This window comes from Triplophysa rosa, linkage group LG6, assembly GCF_024868665.1.
Source record: "Triplophysa rosa linkage group LG6, Trosa_1v2, whole genome shotgun sequence".
NCBI lineage: Eukaryota > Metazoa > Chordata > Actinopteri > Cypriniformes > Nemacheilidae > Triplophysa > Triplophysa rosa.
Genome location: NC_079895.1, coordinates 6501635 through 6519835, shown reverse-complemented (window position 1 = coordinate 6519835; position 18201 = coordinate 6501635). Strand labels below are relative to the sequence as shown.

Sequence of the window (18201 nt, the reverse complement as noted above, 5' to 3'; positions counted from 1 at the left end):
CTCGCCCTCTTGCCCATGTCTCCGCCTCACCCGTCCCCCCTCCCTCGTGCGGCCTCCCTCTCGTCTCTCTCTATCCCTCCCCCCTCTCTCCTCTTCCTCTCGTCGCTTCTCTTCTCGCTCTCTCCCTCTCCCTCTCCCTCTCCCTCTCCCTCTCTCCCTCCCTCCCTCTCTCTCTCTCTCGGTTTGATTCTCCGGCGGCAGCTGTTCAGCGGCGTGAAAGTAAACCGGACGGGATCAATCGTTTTCTGCTTATAAAACCGATCGATTAATATGTTTTTCACTTTCAGGATTACATCTGTGGATGATCTGTTTATATGAGATCATTTATTTTTCTTTACTTGCTTTTGAAAGGATCGAGCTTCGGTGGAAGGTGAGATATGTGCCGTTATTGCCGTTATTTTCATTAAGTTCGCACGTGATCAAAACCGTTCACAAATATTCACAGACGGCTGTTATCTGTATTTGTTATAGCTACACAGATTGTCCTCGATCACCCTTTAAATGTTTGTTATTGATAGTTAGAGGATCTCATAAACATTTTTTAACAATCATTGCTATTTACACCCCTTAAACTTTCTGTTTTTGCAGATCTGCTCTCTCGTGCACAGCTTCAGATGATATAACAACTGAATCTATCTATCACTCTGTATGAAGAATGACTTCATCTCTCATCCAAACAGCAGACCAGAAAACATTTATTCCAGCTCTAGATGGAAATATGGACTTCAGCAGTATTGCTCTAGGTGGTGTGGATTTAGAGAAGGTTTGGCTGAACCATCCTTCCTTGATCCATCTGGATTTTTTGTCCCCCGAAGGGTCGCCTCAGCTTTCAGAGATGCTCCTGTCACCTGCGTTTCAAGGCCCGGGGCCAAAAGCCTTTCTGCTTTCAAGCCCAGAACCCCTGCTCACGCTTTTGTCCATAAACCAAAACTCCCAAAATTCTCCCGCAGGTGCTCCACCAACGTGTTTCATGCCCACTCTGGAGGAAAACGGACCTCCAGTGCCCAATCTCAACTCAAGCTCTTTGTGGCACGACTATTATTCACCAAGAGGTTGTCAGGGTGGTGCCCAGTACAACAATAGGGAAAGTGATGCACACGGTACAATGATACCACAAGGAACAGATCACCCCAGTGGTTTAAACAAGGCATGTGATGGCACTCTGGAGGAAGGGTTGAGGATTCATTCATTATGGAACATTTCCCAGAATGCTGCATTGGTAGATCAAGCCAATCGCTTACAGAAGAGGCTGTTGGCGATGCTCGGTGAGCACGCTTCACGGCACTACATCCACCAACTAGAAGGTCTGAGGAGAAAACTTCTTACCGTCAGCTATTGCCCCAAGTCCCCCATGGCATCAGGTGGTTTTTTTACACATACACATGAGATGTTTAATGCTGAGGAAGATGTCCTAGGACAGATCCCTCAAACACACGAGCAATCTCTGAAATCCAGTGACCTGGAGAATTTGGCACAATGCGGGTGTGCAGTTCTGCCTGGGATGCTGGAGTCTCTGGATTCAGATGCCACACTAAGCAGTAGCTCAGATGATGAAGCGGACCATGAAGATGCTAAAGGGAGCTCAGCAGCATCACTGTGAGTATGATGGATGGTTCAATAAATGTCAATGGATGCTTTTTTGTCTTATCAAGGTTGTGTGCACATATGCAAGGTGTTGGAGATGCAAGGCAGACATGAACGACAAATTTGTTTTATCACTGTATTATTATACTCTCTAAAAATGCTTGTTTTTAAACCATGGTTGGGTAAAATTTGTACAAAACCAATCGTTGGATTATAAATGAATCTGGGTTGGTGTAACCAAACCAACAATCTTTTTAGAGATCAGAAAAAAGAAGAGTATAAGCACGTTTAAAGGCAAGAGAGTGTGCAAATAATGATAAAATTGTCATTTTGGGGTAATTTGTTTTTGCTGTTGCATCTGAAGATAGATTTTCTGATTAACAATAAAAAGAAATGGAGGTGACCATGACAAAGACAGATTTTAAAAAGGCTTCACTTCAACTATTTTATTCTTAAAAGTGAATTCAGCTTTCTTTCTTTTTGAAAACAGACTACCTGAGAATCCACACAAAATCTTTGTTTGCGTACACTTTTAAGTCAGAAAGTGTTTGTTTTGTTTTGTTTTGTTTGTTTGTTTTATTTGATGTAAATAGCACAATTAAAACAATGCAAGGTTGACCAATGTGCTGTACAATCAACTAAGGGTAAAAAAACAACAACTAATAAAAATGAGACCAACATCTCAGAAATAAATAAACAAATAAAACAAATATCACCGGAGAAAAGGAGAGCCTCTATGTTAGATCAATCTGTTGGGCCAAAAGCTAACGCTAATAAAACGTATAGAAATTATAAACAAGAAAGTGTCTATTGTCTTGATAGCAAATACATTGTAACCTTGGGTGTTAAAGTAAAGTGAACTGCAGTGTTATAGTAAATCCCTACATTCAGGCACTAAGGCAAAGTGAAAAAAGAAAGAAATTTTAATGCCAGGGTGGTCATGCGTCTTGGCAGGCAGGCAGGGAGAGGATCGACAAGGTTGGAAAAACAACCAGCCTCATATAAGATGGAGAGAGGAAGCGTTTGGCACTGTCTGTGCCATATGTTTCTTCAGGAGATTTGCTCACACACGCATGCACAGAGCCGCAGTGTTCCGTACACAGCTGTTGAGAAATTGTCACCATGTTTATTCAATGTGTTCATGTGCAGCTGGCTGTTCTTGCCTCACTGAAACAGACAGCTGCACTCTCCTTTCTCATAGTATGAGTAAATAAATACAGACCGGGCCACCCTTCCCGACCTGTAGGTTTCAAATCTCTCTCTGTGATTTCCTCGCCCACTCTCATCTGATATCAAAAGAACATCTTTGGGGAATGTATTTGAAATTTGCGATCTAATAAACATGATTTCACAGGCAGTCTAATAAACAATGGTAAATAAGGTTAAGTAGGTCTATAACAGTTTGTGTTTATGGGTTTTGGAAACTGGGCAAGGCAGGGTATGAGAATTATTTGTCTTATTGGGTGTTACTGACTATTGCTATTTTCTGGAAAAGCTGAATTTGGGAATTTAGCTACAATGTTTTAGATATCTGATCTTCACAGATGTTTATGTCTTGAAATGGTTGTGTTCACTTCATTCTGTTAAAATAAATTGAGGTAGCCTGGCTCCAGAACATTTAACCAAGCAGACACTGATTTGGAACAATTTCAGGCCATTTTTCATTCAATCAAATTGCATAGCGTGCAGAAAGAAATGTGTTAAACAACATTATATTAAGGTTTATGGAAAGCCTAGTAGTAATATAGAAACATCACAAATGCAAAAGGATTTTCGTAACTCAAGGGATCACCCTTGAGCAGTCAACAAATGCAAGAAGGCCATCTTTAGTCTTAAAGGTGCAATGTGGAAGATTAAAGAGGATCTATTGACAGATATGCAATAAAATATACATATCAATGTCTTCAGAGGTGTATAAAGACCTTACTTAATGATTCGTTATGTTTTTATTACCTTAGAATGAGCTATTTTTATCTACATACACCGCAGGTCCCCTTGCATGGAATTCGCCATGTTGTTTCTACAGTAGCCCTAAACGGACAAACTACATATCGCGTTTCGTAAATACGTTATCTGCTTCGGCAAAGAAGCGGAAACGTGACAACATGTTTGTCCTGTGTCAGCCACTGTAGTGCTTCTAAAGGGAGGGGGGAGAGGTGGAGTGAGCCATCGGTTGCAATTCGCAACCTCACCACTAGATGCCGCTAAATTTCATACACTGGACCTTTAAATTCTAGTGAGGAGTGAATAAACTGTCAGTTGTTTGTCGAGGCAAGACTGTGTCCACCGAAGAGAGAAAGAGAGTAGACTGACTAGAGAGGTCAAGTGTTTGTTTATACAGGGACCAGAAGGGCTGTTGTCCAAGCAAAACATCTCACGCTTCCCACTGTATGTGTGTTAATTCACTGCTCTGGAGATATTCCTGGATTTTTTTCTGTAATGCAGCAGCATGGGGCAAGAGTCTAACATATATATTTATGGCCTAAAATTAAGTAAAAAAAGAACAGGTCGATTAGAAGTAGTCAGGGTAATAATGACTTTTTATTAAGTATACATTCATAGTAAGAGAAAGGGTAGAAAATGGCCACGTTAACCTACATAAATTATTGTTATAGTTTTGTCACCAAATGGATTTCCAAAACTAATAATTGTTGTTGAATTACTCTCATTGTCTTCCATTGTTTTGCAAACAAGTAATCCCAAACTTAAACCTTATCTGCAAGTATATGCTCCTGTAAGTCACATTGGATAAAATGTCAGCTTCTGTAATGATTTTTCTTACTCTCTTTATCTCTGTGGGAGGGCAGATGTCATGGCTGTGAATGGAGGTGGTTGAAGGAAAGAGCGGAACTGTGTAGCCGCTGGACGTGGCTCCAGATGAGATTGACTGAGCTTGACTCTCAGATTCAACAGGTTGGAGAACTTCACCAGCAGATCCTCACAAATAAGGTAAAACACATAGCACAGCTACGAACAGATTCTACCTTTGATTTTTAAATAACAATAAACTGAACTTGTCAAGCAGGGTCATGTGGTTTTAGCTGAGACGCAGCCCCTCACAGACAGGCAGATCCAGCACACACTGTGGACAGAGACTATAGATCTGTCATTTACTGCTGGGAACATGCAAGATTTGACATCTGATGTAGACATGGAACCCAGCAGCCCCACACGTCTTCTGAGGAACATAGAAAGACAGGTGAGTACTTCTCAAAAGACATCCATGTAATGAAAATCCTTCAGTGTGAAAGCTGTTCTTTCTGTCATGCAAGAGTTTAGAAATACACAAATACACCTGGAATAAATCCATCTGTCCGTAGCGTGTTGCATGTTTTTTTTGTGTGTGCAAAGAGTGCCCAGCTGACTCAGATTGTAAACAGCCTCATGCCACCTTTCTGTGCCTCACCCTCTTCGTCACCCGTGACCAAAAGACCCCGCTGTCACTGGAGAGACCATCAGAAGACCGCTTTCGGCAGGTCAGGACCACCTGAAGCTTTGTTCATTCCACACCCAAATCAGTTTCATTGCTAAAATGACTTTTAGGATTGACTGTCACTTTTATCCTGGACAGCAAGCCAAATCGGTTTACCTTCAAAATACTTCATAATAGTATTATATTTGTTTTTGAGCAAGTGAACTTGTAAAATATGTACAGTATAACCCCATGGACTGTTTTTAAAGTTGAATATTCACTTTCAAATAGCGTTCGCTGCTTGTTTAAATGCGCAAAGGATCTTATCTATGCTTCACAGGAACCTGAGAGGAAACATTTTGCTTGCAGTTCATTTATGGATTTTGTTTTCAGAGCACTGTATAAGCTTCCTCGTTCTGAAACATATTTGTGTAAATGTATGTCAATCTCATGTGAAGGTCAATGAATCATTCAGCTCGATAAAAGAGTGAATGAGCAAGACAGATCTGAAATGAAAATGAAAAACAGTCGAGGAAAATTGAAGACGTTTGTCATATAATCAAGATCTTTTCCTCTCTTTTGCAGCCAGGTACAGGCAGACACTGCTGTCAGTCTCTCCAATGGTCCGCAGGGCTTTAAAAAGACGGGACAGAAGAGAAAGCGAGCGTATCACCATAGACAATGTGCACTTCAGGTGGAGGTCACCTGTGTGTCAGCCCGCACCCGCCCCCTTCTGACATATCACAAACCTCTGCTTTTCATAATGGACCCGCCGTCTCATAGAGAACAGGTTGACCCATTTTTTCCCACATTTTTTGAAGGAATTTTTCCTGATTTAAAAAAAGAATTAACAATGTTGTGGGTTATGGCATGTTGTTTTGTGCAGATGTTCAATGCAGATGCTTTTCAACGCATAAACTATTAGCAAAGTTCTTACATCATAAGTTTTTCAAAAATCAAATTTACAGAATAGAAAGAAGTGGCATGAAAGCATACATACAGTATGTTCACACGTGGATGCAAGGACGCACTTTAAAAATGACGTGTAAGCAGAAAACAATATATTTTGGGATGTGCTTTTCCTTTAATAAAGCGATTTGGGTTCTTTTTGTGCCAACTCTCTTCAAACTGCACCATAACTCGCATCACTTTCCAGCTGGTGCCTGGTGCACTTCCTTTAGCCTTGTTTATGAAACACATTTTATAGCTGTGCCGTGATTGTCCTTGACACCTTGCTTTTGTCACGACAATTTTTCTGGATCACTGCCTGGGTTCATTAACTTGGGTTGCGTATGTTAAGGTCACTTTATTTGTTCTAATGCACAAGGCCTTTAAGATTCAAATCACCTCTTAAGCATCACGAGGACACGATTTAGTGATTCCCAGAAAGCTGAAATCCACTCATCTACCATAACCCTCCCAAAACCTCATTTGAAAACTTCCTTTAACATTTTCCTCTCTCTTTCTCTCAGCAGGTCCTGGATTCTTTCTGCTCTCTCTGTCTCAAATGTGATCCTGCAACTGCGTGCACAGACCCGACATGCCCTCACAGAAAAGAGAAATCAACGGGCAAAGTGCATCCTGTCCTCTCGCTCTCCTCAGGTAGAGAGAGGCTCCTTTTCAAAACTAGCTTGTGTGTGTTACATTTTATAAACAGCACATTTTGATAGTGTGTTTTTCCATGTCCCATAGATACCCCATCATGGCTCCATCGGCAAAACGCTCTGCATGCAGAGAACTTGCAGCAGCGACCTCTCTTTCTGAAGTCTGATCTCCTTAGATCACAGAACCTTCTCAGCTCTAGATGCAGAGGACCTAGATCTTTATTTCGTAAGCATCATCTTATACCATGGTATTTTTACTTGTATGTATTTACCGTATGTTATACTTTGTATAAAAGTCACAGCCTGACGAGGGTGAGCTTGGTTCCTCCCAAGGGTTTTCTACCTTTTATCTAAACATATCAAAGCACCGAGAGGATGCCATAAAGCAACAATAAACCTCTTTTTTCTAGACTGGCTTGTCTTTGAAAATATCTTTTTAAAGGTCATATGTCTACAATCACTTCTGGTGATGGACAAGAGCTCTTAGCCCAAATATAGAGCTGACGGTCATGATAAAGTCTTAATGCAGGGCTGGGATTGAACCAGGCCCTGGACATACACAAAGAAACATATTTTTGTAGCAGTAATGCTTGGTTACAGATTGCAAACACCAACCAAAAAACAGCAGGCATTTGAAGAAACACAGGAGGGATAGCACCCCCATACGATGGGCATGTGCCCGAGATCACCATCGTAAAGCTCACAGGGAGGAAAAGCGGAAGAGACGCTGCTCAGATTGGCTTACAGGTATGTTACATTTCCCATGTTGTTTAGTACAAATATGTTGTCATTTACTTTCCTGAAATGGCCAAAATGGTTTATGCATCATATACTGTAAGTATTTACATTACATTTTTTTGCATTTTTATTTATATTGGGTTTGATATTGATCAGACCAATATATTGATGTATCTTATACATATGTCAGATGTTACACACTGGTCTGATGTGTCCCCCCCGAGTGATGAAAACCTTGAGGAATCTTTAGAAAATGTTGTTGACTGCACACCTACACAACAGAGGAACTCGCAGGTCTGACCTTTGACCAAACCTCACATTAAATATGTCTCAGTTTATACAGTTAAAGAATCATGTTTTATGCAAAATAATGTATTAAAACTCTTTTTAGTTCTCTTTGCGCAGCAGAAGCAGTGAGAGTGATTTTGGTATTGATGACATTCCGATGTCTCTGGTCTCCTCGGTTAAGGTGGAAAGACATCAGTATAAACATATTTTGACGCCCAGGTATTGAATGTTCAACACAACAGCGTTGACACTGGGTGTTCTGAAACTTAATTTTTTATCTGTTCTATTGTCTTCCCTTACTTCAGCTGGCGAAAGGTGGATATTTTCTCTTTATTGAACGAGGAGGAAGATGAACAGGATGAAGGAGTGGTTAGTTTATTTTTTGCACTCTTGTAGGTTTAAAATAAGACTATTAAAGGAAATTAAATAAATATCAGTTTGGCGCTTGATCTGTTTCAGTTAGAATCAATAACAGACGAGGATTTCAGACAGAGACACCAGAGTTATGAGCATAAAGAGAAGCTCCGCTGGTCCTCCTCGAATCTGAGCAGAAGACACAGGTCTGTGTGTGTGTGCTTATGTTCATGGTAAGGGTATTGTACATTTACGTATTGGGGTGGTTTCCCGTACAGGGTTTGGGACTAGTCCCAGACTAAAGTAAATGTTAGAGCTGTCTAAACTGGAAACAACTTGCATTGACATCCTAAAATACATCAGTGCCACTGTCTCAAAATGCGCACAAGTGATGTTTTTTGTATGCCATGTTTGTAAAAATTACTTACTGTAAATGTCCTAATTTAACTAAGGCCTAGTCCTGACTTAAGATAATGCCTGTGCGGGAAACCACCCCATTGCATTAAAACCTCTCTCACGTTGTCTTTTTCTCTCTGCAGGTCATCCAGAAGAAGCTGCTCTGCTGTATCAGAGCAACATGCTTACTGTCACTCACCGGTAGATTCTCCAGTCCCCTCTACCTGGATCTCCAGTCCTCCTGAAGGCCAGACAGAAGCCAGTGTGGATGACACAGAAGTGAATTTATTCTCAATCTTAAATATAACATTTAACGTCATCTCAGGATAAATGCTATCTGAACTGTTTACCTCTTGTGTTGTTTAGCCAGTGCCTCCATGGAAAAAACGTGTGTTTTCACTGAGTGATGAAGACAAGGAAGCTCTGGGGTGTGATGAAGGCTATGGTAATGCTACTCTCTGACTACGATGACACAATATCGCTCTCTGTTGGACAAACAAGAAATGACATGTGCACAGTCACAGACAGACAAACGTCAAAATGCCTCTTGAGATAATCTAAATAAATAAATTCGTAATTTTTAGTCTTTTCACAAACTCAATAACTACAAACTGGAGAGAATAATAGAAAAATTGTGCAATTGTGTTGAAATGCGGAGCGTTAATATAATAGAAATTAATAAATGCCGTTAATGTAACTAATAATTTTGTGTTGTTTACAGACTTCTAGATGCCAACATATGGCATGGAGCAGGAAATGATATCACACTGTGGCAGATTCTCAGCCCTCATGGTGCTATTTAAAAAAAGAAAAACATCAGGTTACTGATGACCTATTTATTACTGTTATAAATATCTGGGACAGCCCCTAAATGCACTGGTCACTCTGTGAGATGTTACGCTATTAATGTAACCTATTTTAACTTGACTTATTTTTATGTGATATTTTTATGTAAGTGTGACGTTTAACAGGCTTTTAAATATATTAAATATATGCTTCAGACGAAGCTTCACTCAAGTACATATGCTAAAATGGAGGTTTGTAAAAGGTTTGTAATTTTTTCTCCATGTGGAAGTTAACTCTCTTCATTTTCTAATAAACATTTTCATATTATTTTTGGTGAGCCCAATAAAATTATTTTCTTAGAGGAATATTTAGCAAAGAAACCTGTACAGCATTTGTGAGATATATTATAACAATTTCATTATATGTATCACAAATAAAATCCACCATATAGGGGCACTAATGTTGTACATTTACTGACATAGACCATATTGCTGTCTCTGTAGGGATGAAACGGCAATCTTTTCCACTCTGTATGTCAAGCTTTGGCAGATCTAAATCCTATTGCATTTAAAATAAATGTGCGCGTGTGTTTGTGTGCGCACTCGGGTGTGTGTGTAGTGTTTGATCTCTTTCAGCAGTAAGCTGATTAGGCATCTCACAAACACACCATGCCTGGCTTTGGCTAATTGGTTATAAGTAGGGGTCAAGGTTACTGCCTCTGTCTGTCTGTGCTTGCCTATGACATAGAAAGGTTATCATGTCCCTGTACCCTGATATTCCTCAAAAGTCAAAGGTTCATCTTATAAAACTACAAAGTGTAGGCCTTTGTGTACAGTCTCTGTCTCAAAGCTGAGTGAACTACCTACTGCCTACATAGACAGCTACCTTTTAAGACCGCATTCTAACCATTTGGGACATACTGTACTGTAGATAACAGTTGGAGATTTAATTTAAAATGAATTCCAGTAGAATAGAATTACAATGCAGTTCAGTGAAGATTCTAAAATGCATTCTATTGACTCATTAGAGAGTCTCATCTAGTATAATATAACAATATACATTATTATACTGTATAAACATAATATTGTATAAATAGTATCTTACGATTTAAAGCAGCTTTTGTGTAAGGAGTTCGCATATTATGCACAAAACAAAGCAACAGCATTAATCTCTGTTTTAGAGAGTTTCATGACAGTAGTCTGTGTTTTTTTCATGCCTGTTTCAGAAATCAGTGAAAATAGTCTGTGGATAGCCATAGTATTGGTCTTCACTGTTCTGAGAGCTGAATAAGCCTCTTTTTCTGTCACGTTTTCCTTTGTTATGAACTCAGATCATTGGAGATCATTATTTATAGATCCAGTGAGACATTGTCAGTGATTTATTTCCACCAGCAGGGGGAGTTTCACAGGGAGCGCATGATGCAGTGTTTCGATCAAGTGTGTGGGATGATATGAGTTCATTAATGACACATCAATAATCAATTCCTCACAAATTCATGCCTTCGGTTGAGGAAAAAATTGCATTCTAACTGTATGAATATAGGATAAACGGTCACAATGATCAAATCCAGTAAAATAGATAGTCTATCATAGAAGATTACTTTTAAAATGTATTTCACTACAGATTACAAAATACACGCTTTTCGTTAGATTACACAAGTTTTGTAACTTAATCTAGACACTTTAGAATACTTTTAAAACATAATAATGTACATAAAACAAAGGGATCACCAAACAGAGGACCTGGCTTGCCTCTGCAAATTATTTTAAACAACAGCAGTTTTACAGTTTTCCCTCATTGGACATTATAGTCCACAATTGTGAGTGTATGTCTCACAATTCTAAGAAAAGAAGTCAGAATTGTGATGTCAAAAAGTCAAAGTCAGTGTGACAAAAAGTCGCAATTACCTTAAAAATGAATTAAACAAGACACTCAATCAACTACCACAAAACATGAAAATAGTAGTTGATCATTCAGGTAACGACAGACAATTAAGATTCAAGGGTATGTAAATTATTTTTAATGTGGAAATCAGTATAAATTCTGGTGGTTTGTTTTCTGGAGTATATGTAAACATCTATTGTGTGAAATAGCTTATTCAGGACAGTACTAAATACAATTAACATAACATTTCTATGAACCCAGACACCTTTTATTTTGTTAAAATTATTCAAATTTCGCATATTCGGCAAGGGGTACAAAGCTTATGGGCATGTAGTTTAGGATGCTTTTGCAGATTGTCAGAGAATCACAGATTGTTTACATTAATTGCCTGTTACCGTTTATATTAATGTTTAAATTAAATAAATGACATTACAATTCCTAGTAATCACTTTGGTAATTTAAAATACTTTTGGATGTAACTGTAATTTGATCACCACTCATTTAAAAGTAAATGTAATGAAATACAGTTACTCAAATTTTGTATTTTAAATACGTAACTAAGTTACATTACGTTACTCCCCAGCCCTGTTAACTGATATGTTTGAATTGGCTCTGTGTACATGTCAGTTGATATAAGCAGATCCTGGATTGCTGCGAGAGACACCCACATACAGAGATGACAGACTTGATACACAAAATCCCTTGCACGGACAAGTCTCAGCATTATTTGACTCCATTGGATGCCTCATGTCTCCATAGTGATAAAGACACTTGAGTCTGCACAGGGCCTTCATTCAGCATCGCTAATTTAAAGAAGTGGAGAGGATGGAAGGAGGTCTCTTACCTTTCATTGGTCTCTCTTACCTCCCCTCCCCCCCACTATATTTTTGTAGCTATGACAACATGACTCAAACTAGCTTTTATTTACATACATATAGGCCTAAGAAATAATATGGGAAAAGCTAAGAAATATGAAGTATAGTATAATAATGTTTTTGCACTGTCCTCGATGAAGCAATATAAAATCCTTCCATTTTCCATCTTCTGAGGTGTAAAAGGGCAATGTTTGCTTATAAGCTGGAAAAGAAAACCCAAAGTGGTCATTACTTACAACATGCTAACATGTCAGTTGTTTTAACTCCCCCATCGACGCTCGCACATAATTTATGAATCTCTTATTTCCATCCGGAAATGAATGTGCCTGGAGTAAGTAGCCCTATGAGATTCTGTTGCCTAACATTTGAAACATGTTGTGTGTTGGGTGTGTTACTAACTCCTTGACACACACATTTCTTAGGCAACTGGATAGAAGGGCAGATGTAAGAACAATGCATATGCTCGAAAGCCACACTGAATCAGGTAGATGCTTAGATTTCTAGTTTTACAAAATACGTCGGGACATGCAGACATGCAGTAAATAGGCTATAATGGTCTATACTGGTTCTAGAATGGCCTTAAAAGAATTTCGATATAAAACATTTATTAAAGATTGACACAGTATGACTTTAACCTAGGTAAATAAATATTAAAAATGTAAAAATACATATAACAAACTAAACTAAACTAAATAATATAGGTATACTGAATAAAAATATTTCAAATTGTTATTGAACTAAATTAGCGAATAAAAGAATATTCAAGTGTCACTTTATTTGTGTGTTGCGTAAATAAATCTTACATGACGAATACACTGCTCTGTCTCACTATGCACGCTCACACTGTGATTTACGGTAATTATTCATAAAGAGGCGGTGCTTGCACAGTGTTGGGCGGAGTTTAGAGTGGGCGGAGCTTTACCGCGGCGCTCACTGCGCTTCGAGAGGAAGCCTGCAGCGGACGCAACACACCGAACAGGTAAATCACAATCTTTCTTTATTTGCAGAAAAGCCATAATATCAATGAAAAACGGCCAGCGTATGTTTATCTGTAAGTACTCTGTGCAACTTCTGTGACTCGTTTGTTTTAAACTCCTTTAATCCATGCATGGAAAGGTTTTCATGGTACGGATAATCCCTGTTGCTTGAGAAAGGACGCATTGTTCTGAATTGAAACGGTGGTGCTGATGTGAAGTGTGCTTGAATCTGGTGGAATATACGAATCCACCATTCCTTATTTCTTTAAGGAACACTGTTTACTTAAAAGAGAAAATGTGTTTTAAGATTGAAAAGGTGTGCCACCTTCCATCTGCTTCCCAAACGAGTGATTAAATCCTTGAGAAAATAATCTTACGCCTCCTTAAAATGCTCTTTTGTGCTAATGTCCATTGACTGGCATAATAGAGACTTGCATTTATCTTACTGGAAGTGTAACATAAAGGAAACTGATCGGATGATCATAAAAAGGAGGAGACTTGAGCAAAGACATCTTCATTAGGTTTTGTCGCAGAACACATTTTCAGTCCAGCAGCGATGGTGCTGAAACAGACCAGCTTCCTGGTGTTAATCTACTACCCCGTTATTCTAAATCTATTTTTTCTTTTCTTCTCTTCATTAGTACTGAGTTTAAATGATTGTCCCTTTGTTTTAAGTTTACATCCATTGTTGTGTAGTGTGTAGATGTAATGTAGGGTGGCTTACCTTCTCTTGCATGTTTTCCCACCCACACCTGCCATGGTAGTCATGCTTAAACAGATTCAGTTTGCAAATCATCACCTTGACCGTATAGAAGACTTCGTGTTATCATTGATGATGCTGTGTTTTATATGATGTTATGCGTTATTTCATTGCTGAGCTTATTCATGTATAGTCAGGGCTGCAAGATTTAATGCAGCACCCTGTGCCGGATGACTGATATTCTTGTGTTCTAATAATGTGTGCCATATATCTTATAAAGTCCATTGGCATCCAAGTGGTACTGTGTCTAAATACCGCACCGTCGGTCAGATGCCTTGACCATCTGTTAGCACGCTACCCTCTCCCTTAAATAGAACAGATGTTCAAAAGGAGACAAAAAGTTAGACCCCCCTTCTCCTCCCACACACGTTTACTTGTCTGAATAGGCACCCATAGACTTTATAGAGTTTTTATGTTAAGCTAATTATAAGTACTATTGATGAATTCTAACCCTAGTACAATTGATAGGCAGTCTATTGTTTGTGACACTCCACATCCAGAGTACAAAATGAGTTGTGCACCCTGCAAACGAAAGGATCCCAATTGCATTATCACAACCTTTGTTCCATCATTTTAGCCTCCACTTTAGTGGCTGTCATGATTGCATTAACATTTTAAAGAGAATAGTCATTGTCCTTGTGCTGTCCTGCTCCTGAATAACCAGGCTCAGAGAGCACCGTTGCATGACATCTTGTCTGCTTGGAGTGGTTGTTGTGCCCTTGTTTTGGACAGGTTGTTTTGTATACTCCGTTTTAGACCTCTCCTGAGCATCGACAAAATATTAGCAGAAACTGCTGGATTTGATTGAGCCACATATCAGTGTTATAAAATTTGCATATTGCGATGTTGTATATTGATTTCCATTGGCCATGTACAGTGTGCAGGCGCAGGTATATGCATAATGCATGGTTAATGAAGTGATAGTGAGTTACTATGAGACATTTATCCTTGCTGCCTTCTTAAGCACCTCACGCCGGCCCGATCAATGATGCTGTAGGGTCTAGAACATTCCCTCTGCTGCTCAGGTTCTGACATGATAAGACCAGAGGGAGTTTTACCTGAATGCTGAATCCTCGAGATATTTTTCAACTCCGAGGAATCTGTACTGCTCAGAGCTTTGGGTTCTTGCGTTATGTGCACACCTTTAAAGTACAAAACTTTAAAAGGATACTCTCCCCCAAAAATGAAAATTCTGTCTTCATTTACTCATTTGTTCCAAATCTGTATAAATTTCTTTGTTCTAAGCAACACAAAGAAAGATATTTGAAAAAAATGTTTGCAACTGACATTTCTCGGACATCTTTGACTACCATAGTAGGAAAAATTCAAATGGTTCTCAAAGGTGCTCTAGAACTGTTCGCTTTCCTAAATTCTTCAAAATATCTCATTTTGTGTTTAACAGAACAAAAAGTACAATCATTTTTCCTACTATGGTAGTCAATGATGTACCAGAAATGTCAGTTGCTAACATTTTTCCAAGTATCTTTCTTTGTGTTCATCAGAACAATGTTTATACAGGTTTGGAACAACCTGAGGGTGATTAAATGATGGCAGAATTTTCATTTTTGGGTGGAGTTTTCCCTTTAAATACACATATCTTGTAAACGTAGAAGATATTCTGTAGAAATTCATCAGTCAGTTTACTTTTAATGTTGGCACAGGACTTGATTTAGCAAAGCTTGATGTTTCTGTAGTCATGAGGAACAAATGGTATAGTTCACCCCAAAATAAAAGTTCGGACATCATTTATTCACCCTCTTGTCATTCACAACCTGTATTTGACTCTTTCCTCTCAGCGGTTTTGTGTTGGCACAATGGAAGTCAATGGTGGCCAGTGTTTTTTGGTTACCAACCAAAGTATCTTCTTTTGTGTTTTGCAGAATAAAGTCAAAGATTTGGAATGACATGAGGGGAGTACATGATGACAGATGTTTTATTTTTGGGTGCACTGTCCCTTTAAATTGATGTGACTGATTACTGAAACCATTAGTTACTCAATCCTCTATTTGAAATGGGGTAAATGTTCTTTTTTTCTGTCATCATTTAATCATCCTCCTGTTGTCATTGTAAACCTGTGTGATTTTCTTTCTTCTGCAAAACACAAAAGAAGATATTTTGAAAAAGTCCCCATTGACTTCTATTGTATGGACACAAAACCAATGCAAGTCAATTGGGACCAACGGTTTTCTATTACAAACATTTTTCAATATATCTTCTTTTGTGTTCTGCCGAAGGAGGAAAATCATACAGGTTTTAAATGACAAGAGGGCATGTAAATAATGACAGAATTTTCATTTTGAAGGTGAACTATTCCTTTAAAGCATTTCGTATGGTACTGTATATGCAATGGTTTTCGTTTTTAAGCTTGTGCTGTGAAAACTTTAATGCCAGATTGACATTTTGTATATTGACATTTAACACTGACATTTATATAAAGGTAGAGTTAGTGTGTGAGAGCAGGAAGCATGTTTGGACCGTGTTTTAAGGGTAGCGGTGGTCTCACTCTGACTGTTGAACTCTTCATGGAAAATGAGCTGCATTTCTGAGGACCCCAAAACAATGATGTTACTGTTCTCCCTGTGGACTCCCTGAAAGCAGGTCACCTCTACACCCAATTACTCTAACCATCTTAACACCAGATAATGCACATTCCACAAATCTCAAATTAGTGTTGCCTCTGCCTACATATTATGTTGGAATTGGGTTGCACAATCATTTTTGGTGTTATTTTTGCACTAGGTTATATGTTTGTTGGCTGATAATGCTGATAAATGCTTGCCTAGCGAATATATATGGTCATAAATAATATCTAATGAAATACATCCGTTTAGAGCCTTGTCCACTTTGCTGTGAATACAAGACATCAAGGCCAATAGTGTCAAGGATTGTCTTAAACTGTCTAGAGCTCTAATCTGTCTTTTACGGTTTGACTCTGAGCTGTCCATGGGCTCTTCCTATTCCATATTCCTCCCCCACCAATTCTGGGGCAGAACAAAGCACCGGCGTCTTTCTCTATCCTATACCTTGAACTTGCACTGCAGGCAGATGATGGGGAGGCCAGTTATCAGCAGGACAACCATCACCCCATCTGATCCATTGCACTGTAATTTCCCAAGGGCAGAGACAGGAATGGGTCTTTCACACCCAGTTCATAATCATTTTATGTCTTTGACTCCTGATAGGGAATGTGGACTTTAGACAGCATAGGATATTAGTTTCGGTTCAGTCATGATAAATGTGTTATTGTCATACAGGCAGATGTTCTCTTTAAGCTCATCTGCTGGAAAGATGAATGTGTTTCTGGGAGTGCTTTAGTGTGTGCACTGTGCATGTTTCACAGAGCTCAATAATGTATTGAGTTGGGCAATTGCATTAAGTTGGGCAGATCTGACAATGGACATGACTGTGTAAGAGAGTGCACCATTTACAGCTCCGAACATATATTTGGTCGTATGGAATATTTATGGATTGTCTGTGAGGTTCAAGGCTTTTAGTACATTTATATGTAGATGTTTATATTTTTTAACATAAAATGACAAAAGTCTTTGCAAAAACTGAAAAAGATTTAGAAGAAATTTACTGGAAAGTCTTTGATGAGCTACAATGAACGGACATTGCTGAATCTTATTGAAAGGTTTGAAAATGGAATTTCAATAGTCACTTTTCGAGAATAAATTCAGAATAAATTAAATAAGAGATAAATACTTGAATTTGTTGATGTTGGTTTACATTTAAGCTTGATAAATAAAGAAAATACATTTTGGTTAACAAGATATATTGAATGGATATGTAATACTTTTATAATTCCAGATCTTTAAAATGTAAAATGGTTTTTGACATTTTACAGAAATAAGTAAATTTTTAATCACTGTATTACATCTTGTTTTTTATATTTTATTAAATAATCAAGTTTCCCATTAGCATAATAATACAAATGTGTAATAAAATGACGCATTATATATACAATATTGATAGCAATACTATTTATTTAATAAACAGTTATAAATCTTAATCATCGTAATCAACATAAAAGTCAGAAGATTTGTAGAAATAGAAATAGTTTTTTTTTCAGGTTTGCAGGTATATTTTCTCAGTAAGTTTCGGGCCTGTCACAGTTTTAATCCGTTCACTTTGTCCTTTACCTAAAAGCCCCAATAAATATCTTTCAGTGCATTTGGTATCTTCGTGAAAAACGGTCTAAAAATGTTAAAATGAATTAAAAATGTATACAGGATTACTGCGAGAACATGTGTCTGCACTGAACATTGAATGGTATGTTTTCAATATAAAACCTAAATAAAGTAATGATTGGATTTGTGACTGGTGAAAAAGTTGAAATATCATTCATCTCTGTAGAATATGCCTTTATTATGCTAAATCTGATTAATACTATAAAATGTTTTTTAATAAAAATAACATTACTGTACTATATTAATGTTTCATGGTGTTAGGTCAGTTGGTGTCCTATTTGAAACCAGCTAGTGACCTTAGATAGCACTTACTTTTTTTAAACTGTTGCTCTGCCATGAGAGTAGCTGACCTG

General features: G+C 38.2%; 2 protein-coding genes across 23 annotated transcripts in view; both read left to right on the top strand.

The window, feature by feature from the left end:
- The first annotated feature begins 179 nt into the window (after positions 1 to 179).
- On the top strand, positions 180 to 9731 carry kansl1l (KAT8 regulatory NSL complex subunit 1-like). Of its 4 annotated transcripts, none has more exons than XM_057336934.1 (16): positions 180 to 370; positions 589 to 1596; positions 4392 to 4533; positions 4607 to 4783; positions 4936 to 5060; positions 5582 to 5786; positions 6472 to 6598; positions 6689 to 6826; positions 7201 to 7347; positions 7529 to 7632; positions 7730 to 7845; positions 7932 to 7995; positions 8086 to 8186; positions 8520 to 8655; positions 8743 to 8821; positions 9098 to 9731. In XM_057336934.1, exons 2-16 carry the CDS (start codon positions 656 to 658, stop codon positions 9103 to 9105), a joined length of 2610 nt encoding a protein of 869 aa, XP_057192917.1. In that variant the 5' UTR covers positions 180 to 370; positions 589 to 655; the 3' UTR covers positions 9106 to 9731. The 4 variants fall into 4 exon arrangements, with proteins under 4 accessions (XP_057192917.1, XP_057192918.1, XP_057192915.1 ...); XM_057336935.1 differs by having other exon boundaries at positions 6469 to 6598; positions 7808 to 7845; XM_057336932.1 differs by having other exon boundaries at positions 6469 to 6598.
- A 3094-nt stretch (positions 9732 to 12825) lies between these two features.
- The window catches only part of map2 (microtubule-associated protein 2), an 84196-nt gene continuing 78820 nt past the window's right edge, over positions 12826 to 18201 (top strand). For 12 of the 19 annotated variants that reach the window (XM_057336576.1, XM_057336573.1, XM_057336571.1 and 9 more), the window contains exon 1: positions 12828 to 12900. The gene's annotated coding sequence lies outside the window, so the exon portion shown is untranslated. Of the gene's footprint in view, positions 12901 to 18201 lie in introns of all 19 variants that reach the window. The other 7 variants (XM_057336566.1, XM_057336562.1, XM_057336580.1 and 4 more) reach the window with 2 other exon arrangements.